Source organism: Opisthocomus hoazin, chromosome 4 (genome assembly GCF_030867145.1).
Source record: "Opisthocomus hoazin isolate bOpiHoa1 chromosome 4, bOpiHoa1.hap1, whole genome shotgun sequence".
In the NCBI taxonomy this organism is placed as follows: Eukaryota; Metazoa; Chordata; class Aves; order Opisthocomiformes; family Opisthocomidae; genus Opisthocomus; species Opisthocomus hoazin.
The window spans coordinates 69,108,336-69,131,188 of NC_134417.1; the positions used below are offsets into that span (position 1 = coordinate 69,108,336).

The 22,853-nt window shown below is 39.9% G+C and overlaps 1 protein-coding gene across 5 annotated transcripts in view; it reads right to left on the bottom strand.

Annotated features, from left to right (window-relative positions):
- Positions 1–22,853, bottom strand: part of CDK14 (cyclin dependent kinase 14) — a 320,879-nt gene that overhangs the window by 202,667 nt on the left and 95,359 nt on the right. For all 5 annotated transcript variants that reach the window (XM_075419363.1, XM_075419365.1, XM_009936147.2 and 2 more), the window contains one exon: positions 12,082–12,161. In XM_075419363.1, coding sequence (XP_075275478.1) covers positions 12,082–12,161 — 80 coding nt within the window. The remainder of the gene's footprint in view (positions 1–12,081; positions 12,162–22,853) is intronic.

A 22,853-nucleotide genomic window follows, 5' to 3' on the forward strand; every position in this document is an offset into this window, starting at 1 on the left:
CTAGAACTTCGACATATATTGACTTAACAGCTTTTCTTTTTACTTTGCAAGTACAGTTTTGATCTTTTTTTCCAGTCAGTCATATTTAACCTATCAGAATAACTTGGGTTACTTTGTCCTCTAACGTTTTAGGGTACAGGAGGGAAATGAGGATGCTTTCAGCTGGAAGCCAGCCACACTGGCACTGCAATCACCCTGTCTGCAAAGCTAGCACGGTAGTACACCAAGATTTCTGCCACCTTTTTTTACTTTCTTGATTGCTTCTGCTCAGAGAAAACCAGGTGATAATTAAGACTAACTAAAACCTGAAGATATTTGCTATATAATTACCTGAGCTGTACAACCAAGATGTAATTCACATAACCAACTCTCAGCTTAAGTTACCCATACTCACAAAAACGGTGTTCGGAAGCTTCCACAGGAGAACCAGAACAAACCATCAAATGCTTAAAATTAACTCTCGTTTACAGTGCAAGCTTTGAGCACTTTCTTAAGGCAAAATCCACAGCATTCTTATTTGCATTAACCCCTTCCTAACATCCCAAAGTAACAGTCAAAGAAAACTAGTCGGTACCACTTTTGCATTGACTAATCGAACTCTGAATCAAGCTTCACAAAACAAGGAGGACAAACAAGCTATATCAGATCAGAACAGACATAAATCACCAAGTTTAGCACAGCTAATACATACTTATTTACAGGGCTTCCTCCATTCATTTCGTTGTTAGTTCACTTTTCACTTAGCTGCAGCTAAATCTGCTGCCAGACGAGAAGCTGTGGAAGTTTGTGACAAGTGGCCCAGACCTTCAAAATTCAGAATACAGTTACAGATTCTACAGCGGTATATCCCATAGTGATGACTGTTAGACTCCACTGGCATGGCTTGTATTTTAATAAATGGGTCAGAGATGTAAGGTCACGGTATCCTATTACCAGTCTGTGAACCATCCAGATCCCCTTCATCTCAGCAGAAAAATGCGATACATTATCAGCTTCTTTTTTTATATTGCTTACTCGGGAGGAACATTCAAAAGTAAAATAATGTGGATATTCATTTTCATTGCTTTGGGGAAGACAGTAAAGGTCAATTTCTAATTTTGAAATGCTACTCTCTTCATATTGATTATAAAGCCTGAAAGCAGTTAACTCCACCCATCCTGCAAGAAGAGATCCCATTACAAAGCATGTATTTCAGCTCCATGTGATTCCTGAATGATAAATCTCCCACCTCTCTCAGTAAAAACTGAAAAATTGAACTTCAATGTTTCCAACATAATCTTCAGCCTATGGAAAAATACAAGAGAGTAAAAGGAGCACTGCTTTCTCCCGAAGGAATGGCCTGACCCAGACAACTGTGCCTACAGCATCCAGCAGCAGCTAGACCAAAGAAAAAAGCAGGCTGTGAAGAAAAGCAAAACAAAAACAAGGGAGGAAACGAAACGTCTTTTTTCCCTCACATATATGATTTCATTATAAGATGTATTTGCTAACGCTTTTTTCACTTTTTGATTATAACTGATGTTTTTCTTCCTGTGAGGAAGGTATTAGTGTGTGCTTATTGACTACAGTGGCTGCTGTCATATTTCACGTCAGTATAAAGATGCAGGCTACTGAAAACACTTCCCAAGTATTTTGAAGTTTAGAAACAGTTCATGTTTAAAATCTTAAGCAAAGTGCAGTGATATAAACATAGCATTTTACCGTACTGGGATTTTTTACTTCCCTGGATAGATAACAAGGAAGAATTGAATCATTACCACAAAAAATGGGAGTTATCGGCAGCAGAACAAAATACTGCCGTGGCCTTATCCTCTTTCAGGCTGCCCGTCTTCTCAACTAGCAAGCCTCTTCTGAAGGCACGGCCCCATCATTTGCAAATACGACTCTTTCTCATATAAGAGTGATTTATGTAGACATTAAGACAGAATGGTATCCTATGTCTGGAAAGAGACTATTGGTGCTTAATTTTAGGACCTGTTTATAAAGAAGTTACAAATTTGCAATCAACTAGTTGGTTTTTTTTCAAAGGAAAAAAGTAGTTATTGTGCTGAGGATGGATATAAAAGCATTGAAAACAAAGGCACCGTTGCGGATCCAGTAGCCGCGCGCGCATGTCTTCATTGTTCTGCTCATGCCTGATGAACCAGGACTGTTTCATACCGTATTTCTAAATGAATTGCACACATCAGGAGAATTATGATAATTCACTCGTGAACTTTCTGTGTTAAAACCACAAAAAACTGTTCTGCTGATGTGTTTATGAATGATGACTGTAGTCAGTAGCAAGAAGATGGTCACGTGTCTCAGACTCAACTTCTGATGAAAATGCATACCTTTCATGAGAAGCATTTTATCTTCATCTGGATGTGGTTACACATCCAACTCACATTAGTCATCAGGGTTGATCAGAGCCAATACACAACTCTTCACAAAGGATTTGCTTGTTTCGGGACAGGGTTAATCGGCTTTCTATGCCAAGTCTTTAAGACATACAAGAGACACATGCACGCACAAAATACATACGTGCCCACACGCTTCTTTCCATATGTGTACTGATGTATTTCCTTCAACGGGGGAGAGATCTAACACCAGGAAACCACACAACCTTCTCACATCCTTATTTTGCATTTACCCAATGCTGAAACCAGTTCTGCTGAGATACAACAGTCACCTACTGTGTAGTTAAACGTGCACAAAAGACTAAGGAGAAAACTCAAACTAACTGAACTGGTTCAAACACTGAGTTGCCACCTTGCCTTGGTACTTTGAAAATACAGAACACATGGTGGAAAAATACACACAAAGCACTCCGAGGTCTTGACAAAGACAAATGTCTTTGTGCAGATTTAAAGTCCCCACTTTAATCACAAGACTAAATGGTACACTGTTGCTAAGATTACTCCTTTCACAAAAGGGAGATATAACAAAGAAAAAACAGTTTGAAGATCTGGCTAGGTCCAGGAGACATTTCTTTACCTCAATACCAGATAATATCAAATTCTATTTCATCAGGTGGCCATGGATGGTATGGGCACTTGGAAGGGTGCCTTAGGGTCTCTACGCAATTCAAGCTGAGATGCCATCACTTGCTAGCATCTCCATTCATATTAACAACCAGCTAGTATCTGTATCACCAATTCAATCCACTCCAGCTGGGACATGGTCACAAGATAAAAACTGATGCTACCTGCAGCAGGATTGACTTAGCTCTATGTTTTATGGTGGTAGCATGTGCTATAAGAGGAGGATAAATTTGCATGCAGCATAAGAAGATTGACCCTCACCAACTTCCACTCAAACAAGAAAGTCACGAGGGCTGCATAAGGGTTCTGTATGACTTATAGTTATGTATTATAGTTATATATGAAGAAAGGATTGACACCCTCATTTTATCCTCCATGTTCTGTAATCGCCATCTTTTTAACTACCCTTCCTGTCATACTATGAGGAACAGCGAGAGCGGCAGACCAAACAACTCTGTAACACAACTTCCAAGTCCTGTATTAAACAGGGAAGAGAAGAAATGTGTTTTGAACAGAAAAAAATGCTCAGAGCAGAAGACCCCAGCAGGGCCAAAAGCCAAGTCAGAGAGCCCTGAAACTCTGGTCAGAAGAAACTGTAGGCAAATGCCTTACTGAGAAGGGTTCAGTGGTGTCCCTGAACTAACGGATTTGTAACCTTCTAGTGCTGGAACTAGCACAAGTTCCCTTACTCGATACCCTCCACGTGAATACCTAAGATGCACAGACAACTTCTTCAGTGAAAGGGCAGAGTCTGAAAGGTCTACCATTAAGCTAACTGGTAACAAGGATGAGGAAATGATTCCTGATGGTGAAATGATGATATTAAAAAAAAAAAAAAGAAAAAAATATTAAAAATCTTCCATGTGTCACCTCATTCTTTTCTTGCTTGAACTGTGCTCAAGAACAAAAGCCAGAAGAAGGTCATAGCTTGCACATCGAAAGTACTGAATGAAGATTCAACTGATACAGCCGTGTTCCGTCTCAGCAGGCTACAGATGAAATATTGGAGGGGGAATGGGAGAAGGACAGAGGGGACAGAATATTCTGTGGAAGAGATTTAGTTCTGTGAAGCTGAATAATTCAGAATTTTCATTTGTACTTTTCAGAAGAGCATGACACTTATCCCACATGATGGGAGTTCATTATAGACTTTAAAATATATATCATGATTCTCAAAGGGAAACACCAACGTTTATGGTGCATTTATGTAATGCCAATTCTCCTGAAGGTTTTATAAATGTGCGAACCACTGATTTGTTAGAGGGTAAAAAGAAAAAAGTGTGGCTGGGGGGGAAGAAAGACTATGCTCAGCCCATAGCAAGGAACAAAGAAACAAGCAGGACAGACTTTATTAATCTCTACCATTTCTGAGCACCCTACATGAACAGAAGCCTTTGTTTGGTCCACCAAGAAGAAGTGAGGAAGGAGCACAGTGCAATTTGGACACAGTGAAAAACAAGATACAATAACATCACAGTAACCATGTGCACTCTATCCAAGACTGGGAAACTATCAGCTCTCCCACCTTCATCTGAGATGACCAGAAATTCAGTCCACCTGTTTCAGCCAGTCAGTCCAACTGCTTTGAAAGAAAGGCAAATGAATATTGTCAGTAAAAAAAAAAGTCAGCAGTCAGTCAGGGCTAAGGAGAAGAGCAGGAGGGAAAGCAGAATAAAGATAAAAGCTTCTGCTGCCTCGAAGCTCCACATCGCCAAGGAGCTAACATGCTTCTCTCAGATATACACAAACACACACATAGGAGAAAGCACAAATAAAACACAGCTGAAAATCTGAGCTATCAAGAAAATGTTCAGTCATAAACCCTCCAGAAATTAAAGGTAATTTTTCTACTATTAATGTTCATTAAGAATGAATACACACTTCTCTACAACATGACATTTTATTTACTAATAAGTAACATAAGAAATGTTCCAGGAACACCCTTTTCCAAATGTACTGTGGTTTTTGAAGCCAAACCTATCTTAATTTGGAAATCTTGTATTCCCCTTTTATCTTGAGGAAGGATGCAGTTCAGGTAAGGGTACAGGATGCCCATAGCAGAAAGAGACCAGTCAGAGAAATTAACATTGCTGGAGTTCCTTTACTTTTGAATACTTCTTGACCTTAAATATCCAATTACAAAGTGTCCCAGAGATTCTTGGCTTGTGTGTTTTATTTTTAACAGCACTGAAAAAAAAAGCTGTTATGACTACAAGCTGCATTGGCTTTGCAGGGACTTTACAGTTAATTGAACTGTAGCTATTAGCCTGCAGTAGACACCAGCTCTGCCACCTCTGTAGGCAATGAACAAGTTCCCCAAGCTACAGCCAAGCTACTGTCCTTCAAATGTTCCAAAGCAATGTGGCTTCCGGGGAGAGTGAACTTATCCTCAGACCCTAAAAACATAAAGACACAAAACCCCTATAGTAACTCACGTGACATGCATGCTCAGAATAGTTACATCTCCATAATCTTAAATGTAATCACTTGAAGTTCCCTGAGGCTTGTTGAGCCAGACACATGTGAAGCTTTTAGGCATTTCAGTCATGGAAATTTAAGTTTCTTGACTGGACTTTGTGAAGGAAATGTGAAAGTCCTCCAAACTTCCACCACTCAAAAGAAAGCAGCTGTCAAGCTTCCTTAATTAAAAAAAAAAAATTTAAAAACCCTGCATAAAAGGAAGAATAGGTTTATTTTTTGTAAGAGGATGGTTTAGCTTCTGAAAAAAAAGAGAATAATTTACTCTACTGGCAGATGAAGACGGGATTCCCATTGCAATTTTCCTGTTTACCTTCTGCCAGGAGAATGACCAACAACGACTCTTAAAAAACCTGGCAGACATTGTTTCACTGTGCCCTTGACCTACAGCATACAACCTTCCAGACCTACTCCAAAACAATCAACAGGAGGCTTATCACGGTGAGTCATCTAACTAGTGCCATGAGGTCATTTGTTGAGTTGAAGTTGTAAAGATCATTACGCTATATATCAGTCAAAAATCACTGAGCTGGGAAGTGCGTGCAGGTAATAATTCAATATGAGCTCACATGAATTATATCTACTGAGTAAAAATACAATTTTCTGTAGCCCTTCCTTAGATGGTCTGGATACAGACTGTGCTATTTCTCTTGGATAATACAGCAGCACAGCTGCTTTACATCACTTGCAGTATTGTTACTACAAAGCAGTATTTTCCATTGTGCACCCATTAGAAACACCGTGCAATAAATCACACATTTCACTTTGGTAAGAGCTCTCTTGGCAAAACGCTGATCTTCCCTGTACTTTCTTCTTTGCAGTTACCCTGCTTCAGTTTTCCATGGACAAAAGTTTTGTGAAGATTTATCTTCTCCAGCCCAACAGCTTCAGAAGGGGAGGCCTCAGAAACCTCCCAACCTCAGAAAGTCTGTCCAGTCTCAGGCATAAAGGCAGACTCGCACTTCTTTCTTAGAGACCCTTTAAGGTTTTCATTGTTTGTTTCTCTTCTTCCCTCCTACCACACAGTGAGATATGGATGGAAGAGGCCTGAAACTTTGAAGACTTCTAAAGATGTTTTGTGGCCAAGAATTAAGCATCTCTCTTCCCTGCTCTATACTGGCACTCAAATGCATTAAGTTGTCTCCCAAAAGTCACAAAACAAATCTATCCAGTACACATGCTGAACTGCTCTTTAAAAGTTTAACTTAAAGAAATTCATTAAGCAAATCCTGTGTTCTTTGTAATTTTATAATACAATACAGTTGGCTGTTTCCAAAGCATTTATGTGCTATTTTTCCACATTGCTATCCATATTCAGCATTAAGCTAACAGCTTTCAACACTGGAGTAGATGGAAAATAATTATCTAGGCATCTGTCAAACCGAAGACATAGAGAAAGTCTCTGACCTGAACACTTCTACATGTAAAACACAAAGAGGTACTGATACTTATTAATTACAAGATGTAAACACAAAAATTAATTAAAAGAGAGGAATAAACTAAAAGTTGCCTAATCATGGCATTTAAATGGAAAGTACAAAAATACCTACCAAACATACCCGGTTTGGATGATGCCTTGACACATCATCTAGGCCTACAGGAAATGAAACATTACCATATACCAAAGCACTAGAATAGAATTTTATTACTAATAGCACATCAAATTAAGCAGAGCAAAGGAGCAGCAATATTTTCAAAGGTGGAAAATTAAAACCAAATATAAGACAGTTTGCACAGTTAGGATAGGGAAGAAATAATTTTACTGCCCAAGAAAGGAAGACAGTCAGCAACTTAACCTCACAAGCAAGGCAGCAATAAAACCAAGGGATGTTTGTCTACCATACCCAAAAAGCAGAATCTCTGTCCTGCTAGATACAAGCAATATTATTACTCAGAAATCAAACAAGATAACTACGGAATAGTAAATCAAGCTGTTTCCAGAATTAGAATCTATCACACAGTTCAGTATTTAGCCTAGATGGAAGTATGATATTACAGGAAATTAGGGGAATGAAATATCTGTGACACAATTTAAGGTTAGTGAACTTTTCTGCTGGCTGCAGTGGATTTAATAACACTTCAAGTCTGATGCTGAAACATCTCTGAACAGCTGATAATACAAGTAAAAGAATAAACCATGACTACACCAACACAGAAAAATAAAAAATCATTTGCTAATCTGTATTCTACCAAATTTAGTTTAAATGAGAAAATAGCATGTAAATTACTTCCAGACTCCATACTGTCTCAGATATCACAGCGGCAGGCACATTTAGTATCGAACAGTAACACAGTGGCCTGCACCACTCCCATACATGTGATCAGAAAGAACACATAAGTTCAACTCACTGACGTATACATATCCAATCAGTTCTCCTTTTGCTCTCCCCCGGCACTTAAAAAAAAAATTAGATTACCCCAGACTAAGCGAGCTAAATTGAGAGTGAAATATCCTGTAAAACACATGTCACTAAATAAAAGCATTAATAAGTTGGTGCAACTGACTCACACCAAGTTGAAAGAACAATTAGCACAGGCTACTTCTAAATTTCATACTAGAAATTCAATAGAGAGCTCAGCAGCACTGATAAATAAGCCACATTTAACTACTTTCATTCAAACCTATGCAACTTTGATAAACGGTAGAAGATACAAACCTACATCTGCTGTAGAAGCAGAATTACTTTATAAACAGAAACTTTAATCGAACTTTCAGCTAAGCTTCATGCTGTCACTAACATTAACAATAATTTTTCTTAACGCTGTTTTACTGTTTAGGCAGGTTTTTTTACTTTTTCTTCCATTTTTTGTCTCAACCAAGTTAGCACTTTTTTCTGCCGTCACATATTCCATATTTATATCCTACATCTTCCTACTTCTCTTAATCTTTTTTCCTTGTAGCTTTGTTTTTCTTTGAGCTTCATTCTGCTGTTGTCACAACAGTAACAATATGCTTCCCTGTACACAGAGAGCTACAAAATTCCCTCAGCATGACCACTGCTTAAAATATCAGCCTGTAACTTCCCCCTAATTAACATCACACAGCATCCCTATTAGGAGCACAGCACAGGAAGGCTATTTTCTCTCACTGCTTTACTGAAGGAGCCATGAGAAATGTTAAACAATTTACTTACAGTAGTTCTGATTTACAAATAATTAGACATCTGCCTGAATTTGCCTTGCATTGATGGAAAATAAGAAAATAAGGAATAAGTCAGGGTCAAAACCTGCCTGGTTTCTCCATTATGAAAGCCTTTGGAAAGAAATGCCCTCCAACAGACCTCTGGCTCATGATGCCATACATGCATTTTTTGATTAGGGCAACACTACTACTCAGATAACTGAAATTAGAAGTTGATGTCATCTTTGGTGGTATTTGTCCTTGTTCTAATTGTCCCAGTCTAAATTATAGGGCTGGAGCCCTCCGTCAGCCAATGGAGATCAAGAAAAATCTGCTCAACACCGTGTCCCATTCTTACTGTTTTTTGATCTCAAACTTATGAGATAACTTCAAGAGCTTATATAAACATTTTTTTTTCCACCCATGTAGCCAAGATCAGCATTACAGAACCCAGAATGTCCAAGACCACATCAGATGCTGCTAAAAGGAAAGCAACAGCTTTCTCGAGTTCTGCTAGTGCAGTCCACAGCTGTAGCGCTACCGTCAAATAGTAAGGGTCTGGCACAAAAGCAATGAGATTACCTTCTGAAAGCTGTATTTGTAATACAGCCTTCCTCACTTTTCTGGCCCTAATACTTGTTTCTGACAAAATCAAAACAAACAGCAGAAAAGCCAAAGCCAAACTAGATACAGATTTTTCCCCTTCCCATCTTACACATCATGTAAACTTCTACATGATGTAAAACATACAGGGCTGTATTTCTACTGATAGCTCCCACAGATCTGAATGAAGTTCCACTACCCAGAGGACAGGATTACATTTACCAAAAAAACCCCACAAACAAACAACCTACAACCTGAGTCTGACCCAACCTAACCAAGAGTCTACAAAAGTAGAGAAAACCCCCTTTCATTAGCCTAATATTCTTTGGATCTAGTCCCAGTCTAGATAAGCACTTAGAAATACAAAGGACGTATCTATCAAAATCAGTGAGACATCACATACTTAAGAAAATATGTATTAATTAATAACTTTAAGAGCTTTTCTAGACAAGAGCTTTGTTCTACTAATATTAAAGTACCAGAATTTTAACTGGCTTCAACCACAGTGCTGCAGTCAGAAAGGAAAACTTCTCCAGTGATGGTGTAAAAAGTATTTTCATGCAAGTGTGCCTTTATAATTTAAGAAAACATCAAGTGGAAAAATCTCTGTTCTTTCTTCTAACAAATCCTCATTTATAATGAGCTCACATAGCAAAGTATTTGTGAAGGAAAACACATTATACTGTATTTGACAATTATAATGCTATAAACTTTCATCTAGACCAAGCTCACATTAAAAAAAACTTTTAAGTGTCACTGAAAAGGCGCAAGAAAGCTGTATCTACTATTTTTTTTGTTAAGTCAGTACCATATCAACTAAAAACCTGGGGAACAATAAATGTATTTGAAACACAGGCTGTTACACCTTGAACTCGGCATTACAAATATTGAAAGCTGTGCTCGTAACCCTCTGCACACCTCGTTATCGCAGCACAGCTGCGGGCACAGACAGCTCACAGATAAAATACATATCATTATGACTAAATGTGACAGATCATTCAATAATTATTACTCAAACAAAACAGTAAGAAGAACTGCTGAAATTCTTTCATAAATTTGCCATCCACGGTTTTCCCTTAAAATGCGCAAACTTGGGATGGAAATCCACAGTACTTGAAAGGTTTCTAACTTCAGGGTGTCAATCACATGAAATGTATGTTTTTTGCCCAGTCCACCCCAAAATGGGCTCATTGTACAGACAGACATCTGGCATAAGGAGGTCTGCAGGAACACAGGCATGAGCAAGGGACAAGGGAGCTGCAGCTGCTGGGACTGCAGCTACGATGGCCACGAAGCCCTGTGCCTTCCACGCAGGGTCATGCTGAGGGCCTGGGAGGGCTGATGCTTTGGGACCTCCCTGGTTCATCCCACCTCGGAAACTGTGCTGAGACAGTCTGCACAATTTTAAAAGGTCCCTCAAAAGCCGCAACAGTCTCGTCTCTTCAGTTCACTACCAACTTCAGCTGAGTCGGAATCAGTGGTGTGATGGCAAATTGTTTATTACTCCTCTACCAAGGCTGATTTTTAGTACCTTCTAGCAGAGGAGGCCCACACAGAGAAGGCACATCCAGCAGTTTCTGCAAAGGAGCTCAACACAGGCAGGCTGAGATAAAGCAGCCGTCACTAGGGACCACAAGAGGCTGACAAGGAAGGATAAAGGAGCAGAGCAGAAAGCGTAACAGGCAGCTCTGTGTCTGCTAGATAAGAGTCATTCCCAAGCCACAGAAGTTAGAGTCCATGGAGAAGGAAAAACAAACAAAAGTTAGTCCCAAACTACACACAGCTAAGATGCTTGTATTTTTGCTCCCTGATCTTCCAAGTGCCTTCATCAAGAAATGCTTCTCTTCACTTCTGTGCTGGTTTTGGCTGGGGTAGGGTTAATTTTCTTCACAGTAGCTAGTATGGGGCTATGTTTTGGATTTGTGATGAAAACAGTGTTGGTAACACAGCGACGTTGTAGATATTGCTGAGCAGTGCTTACACAGCGTCAAGGCCTCTTCTGCATCTCACACCCCCCCACCAGCGAGTAGGCTGGGGGTGCATAAGAAGCTGGGAGGGCTGATCTCAACTGACCAAAGGGATATCCCATACCATATGATGTCATGCTCAGCATACAAAGCTGGGGAAGAAGAAGGAAGGGGGGATGTTCAGAGAGATGGCGTTTGTCTTCCCAAGTAACCGTTACATGTAATGGAGCCCAGCCCTCCTGGAGATGGCTGAACACCTGCCTGCCGATGGGAAGTGGTGAATGAATTCCTTGTTTTGCTTTGCTTGTGCGTGCAGCTTTTGCTTTACCTACTAAACTGTCTTTATCTCAACCCACGAGTTTTCTTATTTTTACTCTTCTGATTCTCTCCCCCATCCCACCGGGGAGAGTGAGTGAGCGGCTGTGTGGGGCTCACTTGCCGGCTGGGGTTAAACCACAACAGTCTTCATACTAGCTACTATGAAGAAAATTAACTTTACCCCAGACAAAACCAGCACAGCTTCATGTTGCGGATATGTGAAAAATTACAGCGACCTTCACCTTAGGTTCTGCCTGCAGGCAAGAAGCGCAACTTACACAGTTCCCCCATCTTCCAGAGTGACTTCTCACACCCACCTTAAAACATGCTCTTAAGTACTCATTTGTATAGTAAATCTAACAGGAGCCAAAGCAGAGGCAGAGCTGCATTCTTTAACAAGAACTCCCACACCAAAGGCTTTGTTTTTGAAGCCCCAAAGTTTCTTCCTACTGAGAACATAACCATATAATTTGAATTCTCAAGCTATTTGCTATAGCACGGCACAGAAATAAGAAATGCAATGTAATGACAAAAAAAAACCCATGTAAAATCATTAAATGTGAGTGCATACCTTCCCTGATAGCAGTAAATGGGGTTCCTTCCTCTTCTTGTAATCTAATCACCTTCAGTGCCACCAGCTTTCCATTTACCCTGAAAGGGAAAGAGGGGAGGGGAAGGAGAAATAAGAAACAAAATTAAAGCAGAAACAGTATTTCTCATAATAGAACTTGTTTCCCATCATGTACTTATTCAATTTCTTCCTGTCAATGCCAGTGATTCATTTATAGCACTGTAAGAAATACTTCATAGCTTCCATAATGTCAACTTTATATTTTCACACTAAGATGCAATCCAAGAAATGATCTCAGTTTTCTGTGAGTCAGTCTGTTTCCTTTCTATCACAGCGCTAAATTGAAGCTTTGTTAAGAAGCATCACATTGTAAAACACAGTTTTGAAGTATCTGTCCTTTATTTGATCCAGTTGTTCAAAGAAAAGGGAATGTGATTTTCATCAACCACCCCATTTGCAGTATATCCATATTTATACTGATTGCCTCCTTCCCACTGCATCGCACCCATAACTATCACTCTCAAAAAGCTCTGGAAGTTTGAGATGGGAAATATTTTTTAGGTGATGCTGGCCATTTCCCATTAGGGTGGGATTTTTCACAAGGTACCTTCTCAACTATATGGCCCAGGCTGGTTTTAGATTATAATGACTGCCATTTACAAGACTAAAATTTTTTTGTGCTCCAAGGGACAAAACTTCACAACAGGTCATTCAAGTTTAAAATCTATTTGGTTGGTTTCACTTCTAGCATTCAAAATTTCACCACACATGAACCACATTCAAGGCCTTGCAAAAAAATCCAGTTAGTTCAGTTCATCCAAAGTAAATCTCACAAAAACTGAATGAAAGATAAAAACTCGTATCAGTTACCCTCCTCATGAATTAACTCATGCTCTGAAACTTTAACAGACTCCCCAGCATGATACAGTTGGCAAAAAAAATATTTTTAATTTTTATTGCAATTTCTTTCTGTAAAAGCAAAATTAGCCTTTACAGCCACAAAGCCCAACGAAGCATTGGAGCTTTCACACTGCAGTAGTCATGGAGGTAAATCCCTGTTGTACTGAGCCCTAGAAGATGTATTCATTTTCCTAAGCAAGACGATATGGACACCTACCAAGTCTGAACTCATCTTCTCCCTCAGGCTTTTAATTTTTGCAGTTAGATGACTGCAGTGACAGGATGGCTACTGTCTTGTGTCTTCTGATTATTCTTCTTTTATAACTGCCAGAATCTCATTAGCCCTATGCACAGCATTGTGTAATGACTCTGAGCAACTTAAGAAACCCTGGTTATCAAAAGAGGGTTTACTCATCACCTTCTAACCACTTGTAATACTTCAGACTGGCATCAGTTCAAGTCTCATGCCAACAGTCACTGTTGAAAGATAATTACCAGCTTAACCCTACTGGATTATCTGGACTTCTCCTTATAATTGCCTTACATATATTTTTGTTTAGATTTTAACAGGACTTCTGGCATCAGAAAAAGATAAGCCTTGCCCCAAGTAACTTGATGTGTCATATACAGACAGGAGAATAAACCATAATAAAAGCAGTAGAAAGACTGATGACAGACGTGCATTTCATATACATGTGTAGTTTTCAATTCCTCCATCAATACACCACTGTACCTATCACATACATATAAATAAGACACCTGGCTAACGGTTATTTTAGAACAGATGAAATAACCGTGCAGGAGGAATTTAAAGAAGAAAAGCAACATCACTTTGCAGATCAAGAGCAGGACAGATAGTGCGTTCAGAGAAGGCAACGCAGAAGACAATAGAAAGAAGCAGACCAAGGAGGTCCTAAGGAAACAGGGATGTGGAGTCTCTTGCCAGAGAGACAGGCAAATAGCACATAGCATTGTACAGATTATGTTCTTTTTAATCCAAAGGTCTACATTACATTAATTCATTAAGAGTAATAAATAACACAAACAGCAATAGTATGGAACTCATTCCAAGGAATTCACAATTAAACACAGTAGGTGAGCTGTACTATTTAGTTGTCACTGCCACTTTGTCATTGGTACCTACCATCATCTCGATAGACATCATGGCAACTCTTAGCACTATCGAAATGGCCTAACTAATCTCAAGTAGTGTTCCTCTGCAATTTCATTCTCCCCTTTAGTATTATTTATCTCCAATATATCAATCTATAACTTCCAGAATAAAACAGCCTCCTTATTCTCGTTTACTACCCAGTCATTTAAACCTTTTTTTTTTAGCTCATTTTCTATAAAAATGAGTGTATAAAACTGGAGATGTGAGAAATGATGAAGTATCATCAGTTAAAAGAGACAGGTGTGTATACTCACATCCTCTAACTATTCTCCCACTGATGCAATCTCAGGATGTAGTTAGATGACGCTGCGGAGATGAGTTAAGGGCTACCTTAGGGTACAGCCTTGCTTCTGCTAAATCCCCGCCGCACGCTCCTGTCACCATCTTGTATTTGCTCTTATTCCTGCTAGACCCTGCAGTGAGACTGCTTAGGGAGCTTAAATTGGAGAAGACTGGCCCTTCCAAAAGAAGTAAATCACATTTTAAAAAATAATAAAGGCACACTTTCACATTTTAAAAGCAAAAACTATTCGAAAATATAAGCAAAGAAGAACTGGGACCAATTCTTGAGAAGCAACGAGCCACGGGATCAAGCCAGCTACGTTAGGAAATTATTCCCTGAATCTTGTGATGACATGCCAAAATAATGTGGCAATTTCCTTAAAAACAACACTGAACAAGACAGACCCAGAGAAAATTACCTCTACCACCTATCAGAACTTGTCTTTGCAGTCTTCAGTAGTGATCAGATAAGGTTAGCAGAATTCCTCCCCGATATTACTTCACATTTGTTTTCCACAGCTTTCAAAGCATGCTCAGTATTTTCACTGTTATCAAATACATATAGAAAAACTGACAGGCAGACAACCTTTCAGACAGTGAAAAGGCAATGCTGCTGCCCCTTTTAACATCTAGGATTCACTAAATCACCTCTCTTGTTCACTGTCCAAAGTAAACAATTTCACAGCTTCTCAAAACGATACACTTAACCAGGTCAGGGATTTCACTTATCTTAGCATCTTATGCCCAGCCTGTCAGTTGCCTCATTAGTTTCTATTAAGGACAATAGTGATTATAAAACTCCTATTTTCTAACTTACAAGCTGTCCTCCTTCCTAAACTAACTTGTTCTCTCTTTCTCTCTCACCCAAAAATCTTCAGGGAAAGGACAGAAATCCTGAAGCCTCTCTAATTACCACACAAAGCTACTTTAGGCAAATCACCAGCAGCTGATGGACAGTTTTCCAATTTACAGAAATTCAGCATTTTAATGTTACATCATCTCTTCTAATACATTTCTGATTTTATATGCAATGTAGGCAAAAGAAAAATGAGTCCGAATTGGTTTATGTGGCATATAGTAAAAGTATGTATATTATAAAAAATACAGATGAGCCAGATATTACAAAAAAAGCTAATATGTGTAATTCTGCCTTTTCTAAAACAGCACATATCAGCATTACCAAAATAAATGCTTTCATAAAAATGACCATTTATGAGGAAGTAGAAAATATTAGAAATTATTTCATGCTTTAATGCATCATTAAGAACATAAAATACTGATGAATATAAAGCAATTGATGACTTAATTGGCTTCACTGGGGATAGTGCTGAGGATGCCACACAGAGAACAAAAGAGTATAATAACACTATTTTCTCAAGTTCTTCAGTTACATTTAGACACAATAAATGTTCTAAACATAACACATTTAAAAGAGTCAATTAACATAAAATCTGCCACTCTGATTTCAATCCGTTTATTTAATACAGAGTTTAACCACTGGCCAGAGTTGAGGCTGAGTTCATAACTCGAGCAAGTACTCAGCTTGGGAACACTTCTGCAAAGAAAAATCAGTAGAAGGTATTGGGACAATGCTCTCATTTGTGATGCAGATTTCAAGAAACTAATTCTTATGAAGAAAAGTAACTCTCAATTGTTAAATATTTATCTACATGAAAAGCTCAAAGTTTGATGATGAAACCCTGAGAATATCTAATTAGATCTACTCTGTAGTGATATTAACGTCACAAACAGGCATCTAAAACCCCAAACAGACCACGGAGCCCTAATGAAACCAGGCTCTGCCAGAATTTTCCTTTGAAGAAACCTGACAGAGGCAAATTCACTGCAGGTTTAGTCACCTCTGATTATTCTGCCAACGAGTAACTAATTCCACATAGAGGGAAACGCTTCTTTTAATCATCATCATGAAAGACAGTTCAGTGTAAACACGGTTTATATCATATTTCTCTTACTAAAAAGGACTTACATTTGTAGTTTACAAAAATCACTTACAGTCCTGTTAAAGCCCTATGGTGCAAACACTCAAGGGCCTAACACAGCCCCTCGATTTCTCTTCTTGACTCCCACCATCTTTTAACTTCCAATGTGAACAAAAGTTACTGTGTTTTAGAAGAAGCCAGTGGATTAAAGATACTTCACAATGCCGACATTTATTAGGGCTGAAAAATAGAAGATCAAAGAGTTCCAAGAGAGAAGAAGGATTTAAATTATTAATTAGTGTTGTCACTGGAACTCAGGGATCCTGTTCTTCACAGGACTCAAGGCAGTCTCACACAAACAATGTGGCAGCCCTCACTTGAACAGGAGCCGGTGAGCAGCATCAGAGCATTTATCTGCAGGTCTCTCATCCCTACCTCCCAGCCTACATCACTGAGTACCAACTAACCAGCTGCTCATCTAAGCACAGGGGCTGCACTCGCCCCATGCCTGCTGGAAGCAGATTGCTTGGGACTGGCAGCAGGGAGAGCGATGCACAGCGCTGGTCCTCCTCCACACACCTCGCGTCTCATGTAAAGAATTTGAAGACAAACATAGTGGTATCGCTTCTAAGTAAAGTGGCCTCTTACAACCCTGCACACCAACAGTCACAGGGGATCTTCTGAGAGATGCCGTTCCACGGCTAAACAGAAAAGACATTGGTGCATAATGGCATTTAGCTGGCAAATTACTTCAGTGTTTGCTCTACCATTCCTATCATGAAAAAATCTCCCAAGATTTCGTTTAAACACTGAGAAATTCACTCCGTAAGTGATCAATATAGTCAATGATTCATCTTCTAGTTAGAATCTCAGTAACTTATTTTAGTACTTACACTACTTTAACAACTTTTTCCACCATTTGGCACTTTAGTTCAACATCTACTTATCAGTAGTTTTGCACCTAGTTCAACTTGATGTTATTGTTTCTATTAAAGATTTACAGTGCTAGAGATCTTTTTAAAACCATCTAAGTAGATATTTTATAAACCCATGTCATGACTTTAAAATGAATAATAAAAAGCAGCCTACAAAAATCAGTTAAGCACATCAGTTAAAAAATAATAAGGGGGGGGGAAAATAAGAAGAAAAAACTATGGGAAGCTCTGTGAAGTAACCATAAAGTGCCTTTTCATAATCCACGAATATATATTCCTTTTCCAGTCATCTGGTATCCTCAAATGAAGAGAGTTTCATTTGTGGATGAACACTGATCTCACACAATTTGCAGGAAATAAAAGAAAAGGTTCAGAAAGTTTAGGTCACTCAGGCAACATGAATCAGAGCAATTTTGAAATATTCAGTCTACATAAATTGGCCAAAACATGAAGAAAATACTGTCTGTGGACTGGGGGGTTGCACAGGAAACACACCAGGAAGCATGCGAACACAACACCTCGCACGGGCACAGAGTACAGCTAGGGGAATGACTGAAAAGTGACAGCACAACAGACAAACTATGGCAAGTTCTTCAGGCCATCCCAAGCCTATGGCACTTGCAATAGATTGCACATAAAACGAAGAAAAGACATGAAAGAGTCAGGGAGGTTTCATGACAAGTAAAAGAAATTCAGCAACTTGAAAAAAAAAAAAGTCCTAACAGCAATTAGTCCTTTCAGTCATCCTCAGTGAAGGCTTCAGCATCATAACTATAAAATTTAAAATACTTAAATCATCCTTTTACTTGTTAGCAGCCATCCACAAATATATATATATGATGGTCAGCTCGATATTCATAATGCATACCACAACACATCATGCCAACAACAAATACAAGTAGTTCCCACTGATCATTCAGCTACTCCCTGCTGCCCCAAAAATATCACGGCATGGAAACCACAGCCGGTGCAGAGCATGGTGCCTGCCCCCCCTGAGCACAATTTCTCTGTAAGATCCATGCTTTATACCATGAACTCCCTATTGATTTTCAGGTGAATAGTAAATGGTACTACCTTTGATAGTGATAAACGTAAAATGCCCCAACTACCTGAAAAAAACACCCTTCATCTCTGGGTACACGTTGGAATCACCCTGAACACAAAAAAATCAGATTTCAGACATTAACAGGAGAGGTACCTCCACTGAGGCAGTGACCCACACCTCTGCAGCCCTTGAGCTCTTGTTGACAGCATCAGCCTTTGCTGTGCTCTGCTCAGCACTCTACCAATTTCTCATATTTATAGTTAAAAGGGATAGGGACCACAATTTATTAGGATAAGCATTTTATTAGGGATAAATTAAAATTATGTAATTGTGTGGTAGGGAAATTAGGCAAAAATGTGTTGATTGAGCTCTCTGTTACAAATTCTACACATTTTTGCAATGCTTTGAGCACTTGCAACTTAGTAAAGGTGCCACAAAGAGTAAAGGTACGCTAAAAATCACACGGACGAGCAAGAAGTAGATCGAGATCACAGCAGTGCAGAAGCAGTGGAGATACCATTGGCTTGCCTCTCAGAACAGATGCATGCTGTGCAAGCAGCAGTCACAGATCACAATACTTTAACCAAGGTAATCTTTTTTAATTCTTTGCCTTGAAGGGCAATTGAACACTGTGGGAAGAGAGGACGGAAACCATGCCAACTCCGCATATTGCCAAAAGCACAGGTTTTTCCCTTAAGTGCAATATGCAGCGCTCCCAGTGCGGGGATGCAAGGCCTCCACAGTGCGTTGTAAGGGGCTCTGGTTGGCAGCAGCTGCCCTGTGCCGTCACCAGCTTCGTCTCCAGACTCTCATAACTCACATCAACATTTACATGCCCCAGATCAAGCCAGATCCCACTGCTATACATTCAGGTGAATTTATAATCAAGCTCAAGAGGGAAGAAGGTCAATGGCAGCAGGAAGATATAGACGTGTGGATACAGACAGGCAGCACTTCTTCAGCTCAACCGTGCAATGAAATGATATAGGAATTCAAAAGGCACCTACTGCTTTCCACCTATTGTATGGCAAGTGTTCAAGGCGTTAGCCAAACGCACAGTAAATGAAACTTGCATCATTTTCTACAATGTTATCAGTAAATTACTAGGCCTACATCTCCAAAATTTTACATTAGAAAAAAAAAAGCAGAAATCACTTCAAAGTGATCTGACTTTCATGGAGTAAGCGGCCTCTTCGGATTTTAAACAACAAAGTAACATGAGAATCTACCCTGAATGAAAGTAGAAAATGAACATGCCAAGATGAGTTTCATTTCGCATACCTGACATGCAACACATGAAATCAAATAGATTTGCCTATTGATGCAATTGTCAGCCAGATGCAAATGGTTGCTTGGCTATTTCTCCAATAAACAAAAAAGCCCAGCCTCAGAGAATACTGCTTCACTTTCCTCAATAACACAGTCCTGTTCACTCCGCCGCTCCCTCACTCCAGGGAATCATTTTTATATCTGACTACAAAAAGATAAATCCATCATCCAGTAAGAGGAATTAGCCCACTTCATTGCACTTTCCTGGGATACTGCCACAAATACTCAAATGGACAGAAAAGTAATGGGTCTGATAGGGAGGCAAAGGACTCGTATTACTGAACCTACTCCAAGTTGTAAAAAGCCAGGCTTCCCCTGAAAGCAAGTTACTGCACACATTTCTTTACATTTTAGGAAAGGAATGTCTAATTTTGTGTCTTTGGAGGCAGGTACCTACCTTTTAGTCTTTCCAAATAGTAAGCTACATTCAAGAATTTTTTCATTCCATCATTATGATCAGCAGGGGAAATAATTTAAAAAGCTGAAATATATCTCAAGAAATGCATTAAAAAACCTAAACCTCGCTATTTGCCACATGCAGCTGGTGATAAATATTAAGCATATTAATTCTCAGTACAAAGTGTCATTCAAAACAGCTCAATCTGATCTTAAATTCTCCATCTTCAACTACACTTCAGGACACATCTCAGAAACTTTTCGGCACAATGAGAAAGCTAAGCATTGGAGTTGGTTGAGAATTAGGGATTCTCAAACATTTTGACCAAAATGCTCTTGTTGTAAAAGTGTTATCAACTTTTCCAAATAAATGTCATGTCTGCAGTTCTGTGGTGCATCATGAGGGCTTAATCGTTCAGCAGTCAAAACTGGGCACATGCCAAACCAAACAGCTCTCTTTTGACCTGTTTTGCTCATCTTGTTTCCCACTGAGCCTGTAGCCTGGGGAACACAGTGATGCATAGCACAGACCCACCCTACGTATCTACACCAGGTGCTTGAAAAAAAATTCCTCCATCTATTCCTGTGTCATTTTAGATAAAACTATAAAATCAGAGTCAATCTGCCAGAAAAGCAGCAGCAGTTAGGTTCTCAAGGAATGGCTGGAGCCAACGTTGGCCCATCCGTTCAACAGCCCCCATCCATCTATCTTCCCCAATACTATGTTGTAGCAGTGATGCTCCCTCTTCTTCAGGGATATCACCTAGGCCAGAGATTCCTGTTTCTCATTGGGACAGAAGAGGTAACAGCAACACATTATCTCAACCAGCAACTCCTTTTGAGATAGCAGATAGCCCCTGTAGTGTTCTCTCTGTTCTTAAGGAATAATCTCCTCCTGATAAGAAGTAGTTCAGCTGTTTCTCTACTTCAGTAAAAAGATGTCTGGACTGGAGCTGCTGAATCTGGATGATGCTGTGTAATATGGGAATTATTCCTTTCTCAGCAGGGAAAAAAAAGTAAGCCAAACAAAAGACCCACTGAGGACAGGGAGGTGATTTGAGATGGCCAGCATAGCTTCACCAAGGGCAAGCCCTGCCTGACCAACCTACTGGCCCTCTATGATGGAGTGACTACATCAGTGGACAAGGGAAGAGCTATAGATGTCATCTATCTGGACTTGTGTAAGGCCTTTGGCACGGACCACCACAACATCCTTCTCTCCACATTGGAGAGATACAGATTTGATGGGTAGACTGCTCGGTGAATGAGGAATTGGTTGGATGGTCACATCCAGAGGGTAGTGGACAACTGCCCAATGTCCAGATGGAGACCGGTGACGGGTGGTGTCCCTTAGGGGTCCGTACTGGGATCAGTACTGTTTAATATCTTCATCAGTGACTTAGCAGGATTGAGTGCACCCTCAATAAATTTACAGATGACACCAAGCTGAGTGGTGTGGTCGACACACCCGAGGGACAGGATGCCATCCAGAGGGACCTGGACAAGCTCAAGAAGTGGGCCCATGTGTACCTCGTGAGGTTCAACAAGGCCAAGTGCAAGGTCCTGCATCTGGGTCGGGGCAACTCCCAGTATCAATACAAGCTGGGGGATGAAGGGATTGAGAGCAGCCCTGCCAAGAAGGACTTGGGGGTACTGGTGGATGAAAAGCTTGACATGACCTGGCAATGAGCACTCGCAGCCCAGAATGCCAACCGTATGGGCTGCATCAAGAGAAGCATGGCCAGCAGGTCAAGGGAGAGGATTCTGCCCCTCTGCTCTGGTGAGAGCCCACCTGGAGTCCTGCATCCAGCTCTGGAGCCCTCAGTACTGGAAAGACATGGACCTGCTGGAGCAGGTCCAGAGGAGGGCCACAAAAACGATCCGAGGGTTGGAGCACCTCTCCTATAAGGAAAGGCTGAGAGAGTTAGGGCTGTTCAGCCTAGAGAAGAGAAGGCTGCAGGGACACTTTGAAAGATGGGGAGAGGATTTTTAACAAGGGCTGTTGCAATAGGACAGGGAGTAATGGTTTTAAACTAAAAGAGGGTGGATTTAGACTGGATATAAGGAAGATGTTTTTTTATGATGAGGGTTGTGAAACACTGCAGCAGGTTGCTCAGAGAGGTGGTAGATGCCCCATCCCTGGAAACATTCAAGGTCAGGCTGGACTGGGCTCTGAGCAACCTGGTCTAGTTGAAGATGTCCCTACTCATTGCAGGGAGGTTGGACTACATGACCTTTAAAGGCCCCTTCCAACCCAAATCATTCTATCATTCTATGAAAATTAAGGCGAAGGAATATTACTATAACATTAGGAATATTCTCTGCATATGCATTCTTATCCACATTCTAGTTAAACACACTTTTTTCAAAGTACATTTTTAAGACCTTGCAAAAGATGCTATAAAGAAGCAGAATCATAATGGAGAATTCAGAGCCCAGTAATTTCAATTTATTATTCAACCAACATTAAAATCATTGAAATATTTGTTACAGATCTGCAGTCAGCTCTACTACAACAAATGAATATTTCTAACCAATCTATGTTTCATCACACGTTCACAAATCACCACGGAATGAAATGGCTTCAGGGAAGTGCTTTGCTTTGTTTTTAACTTTCAGACTGTTCCACTGACTGACGGGACAGCTAACAGCTCTGTTGCCTTAGTTCAATCTTATTGAAGGCCAAGGCATATGGAATAACTATCACCAGATATGCGCTGTGATTTTTAAAGGGGTTTAGTAATAAGGTGCAAGCTGATATCTATATGGCT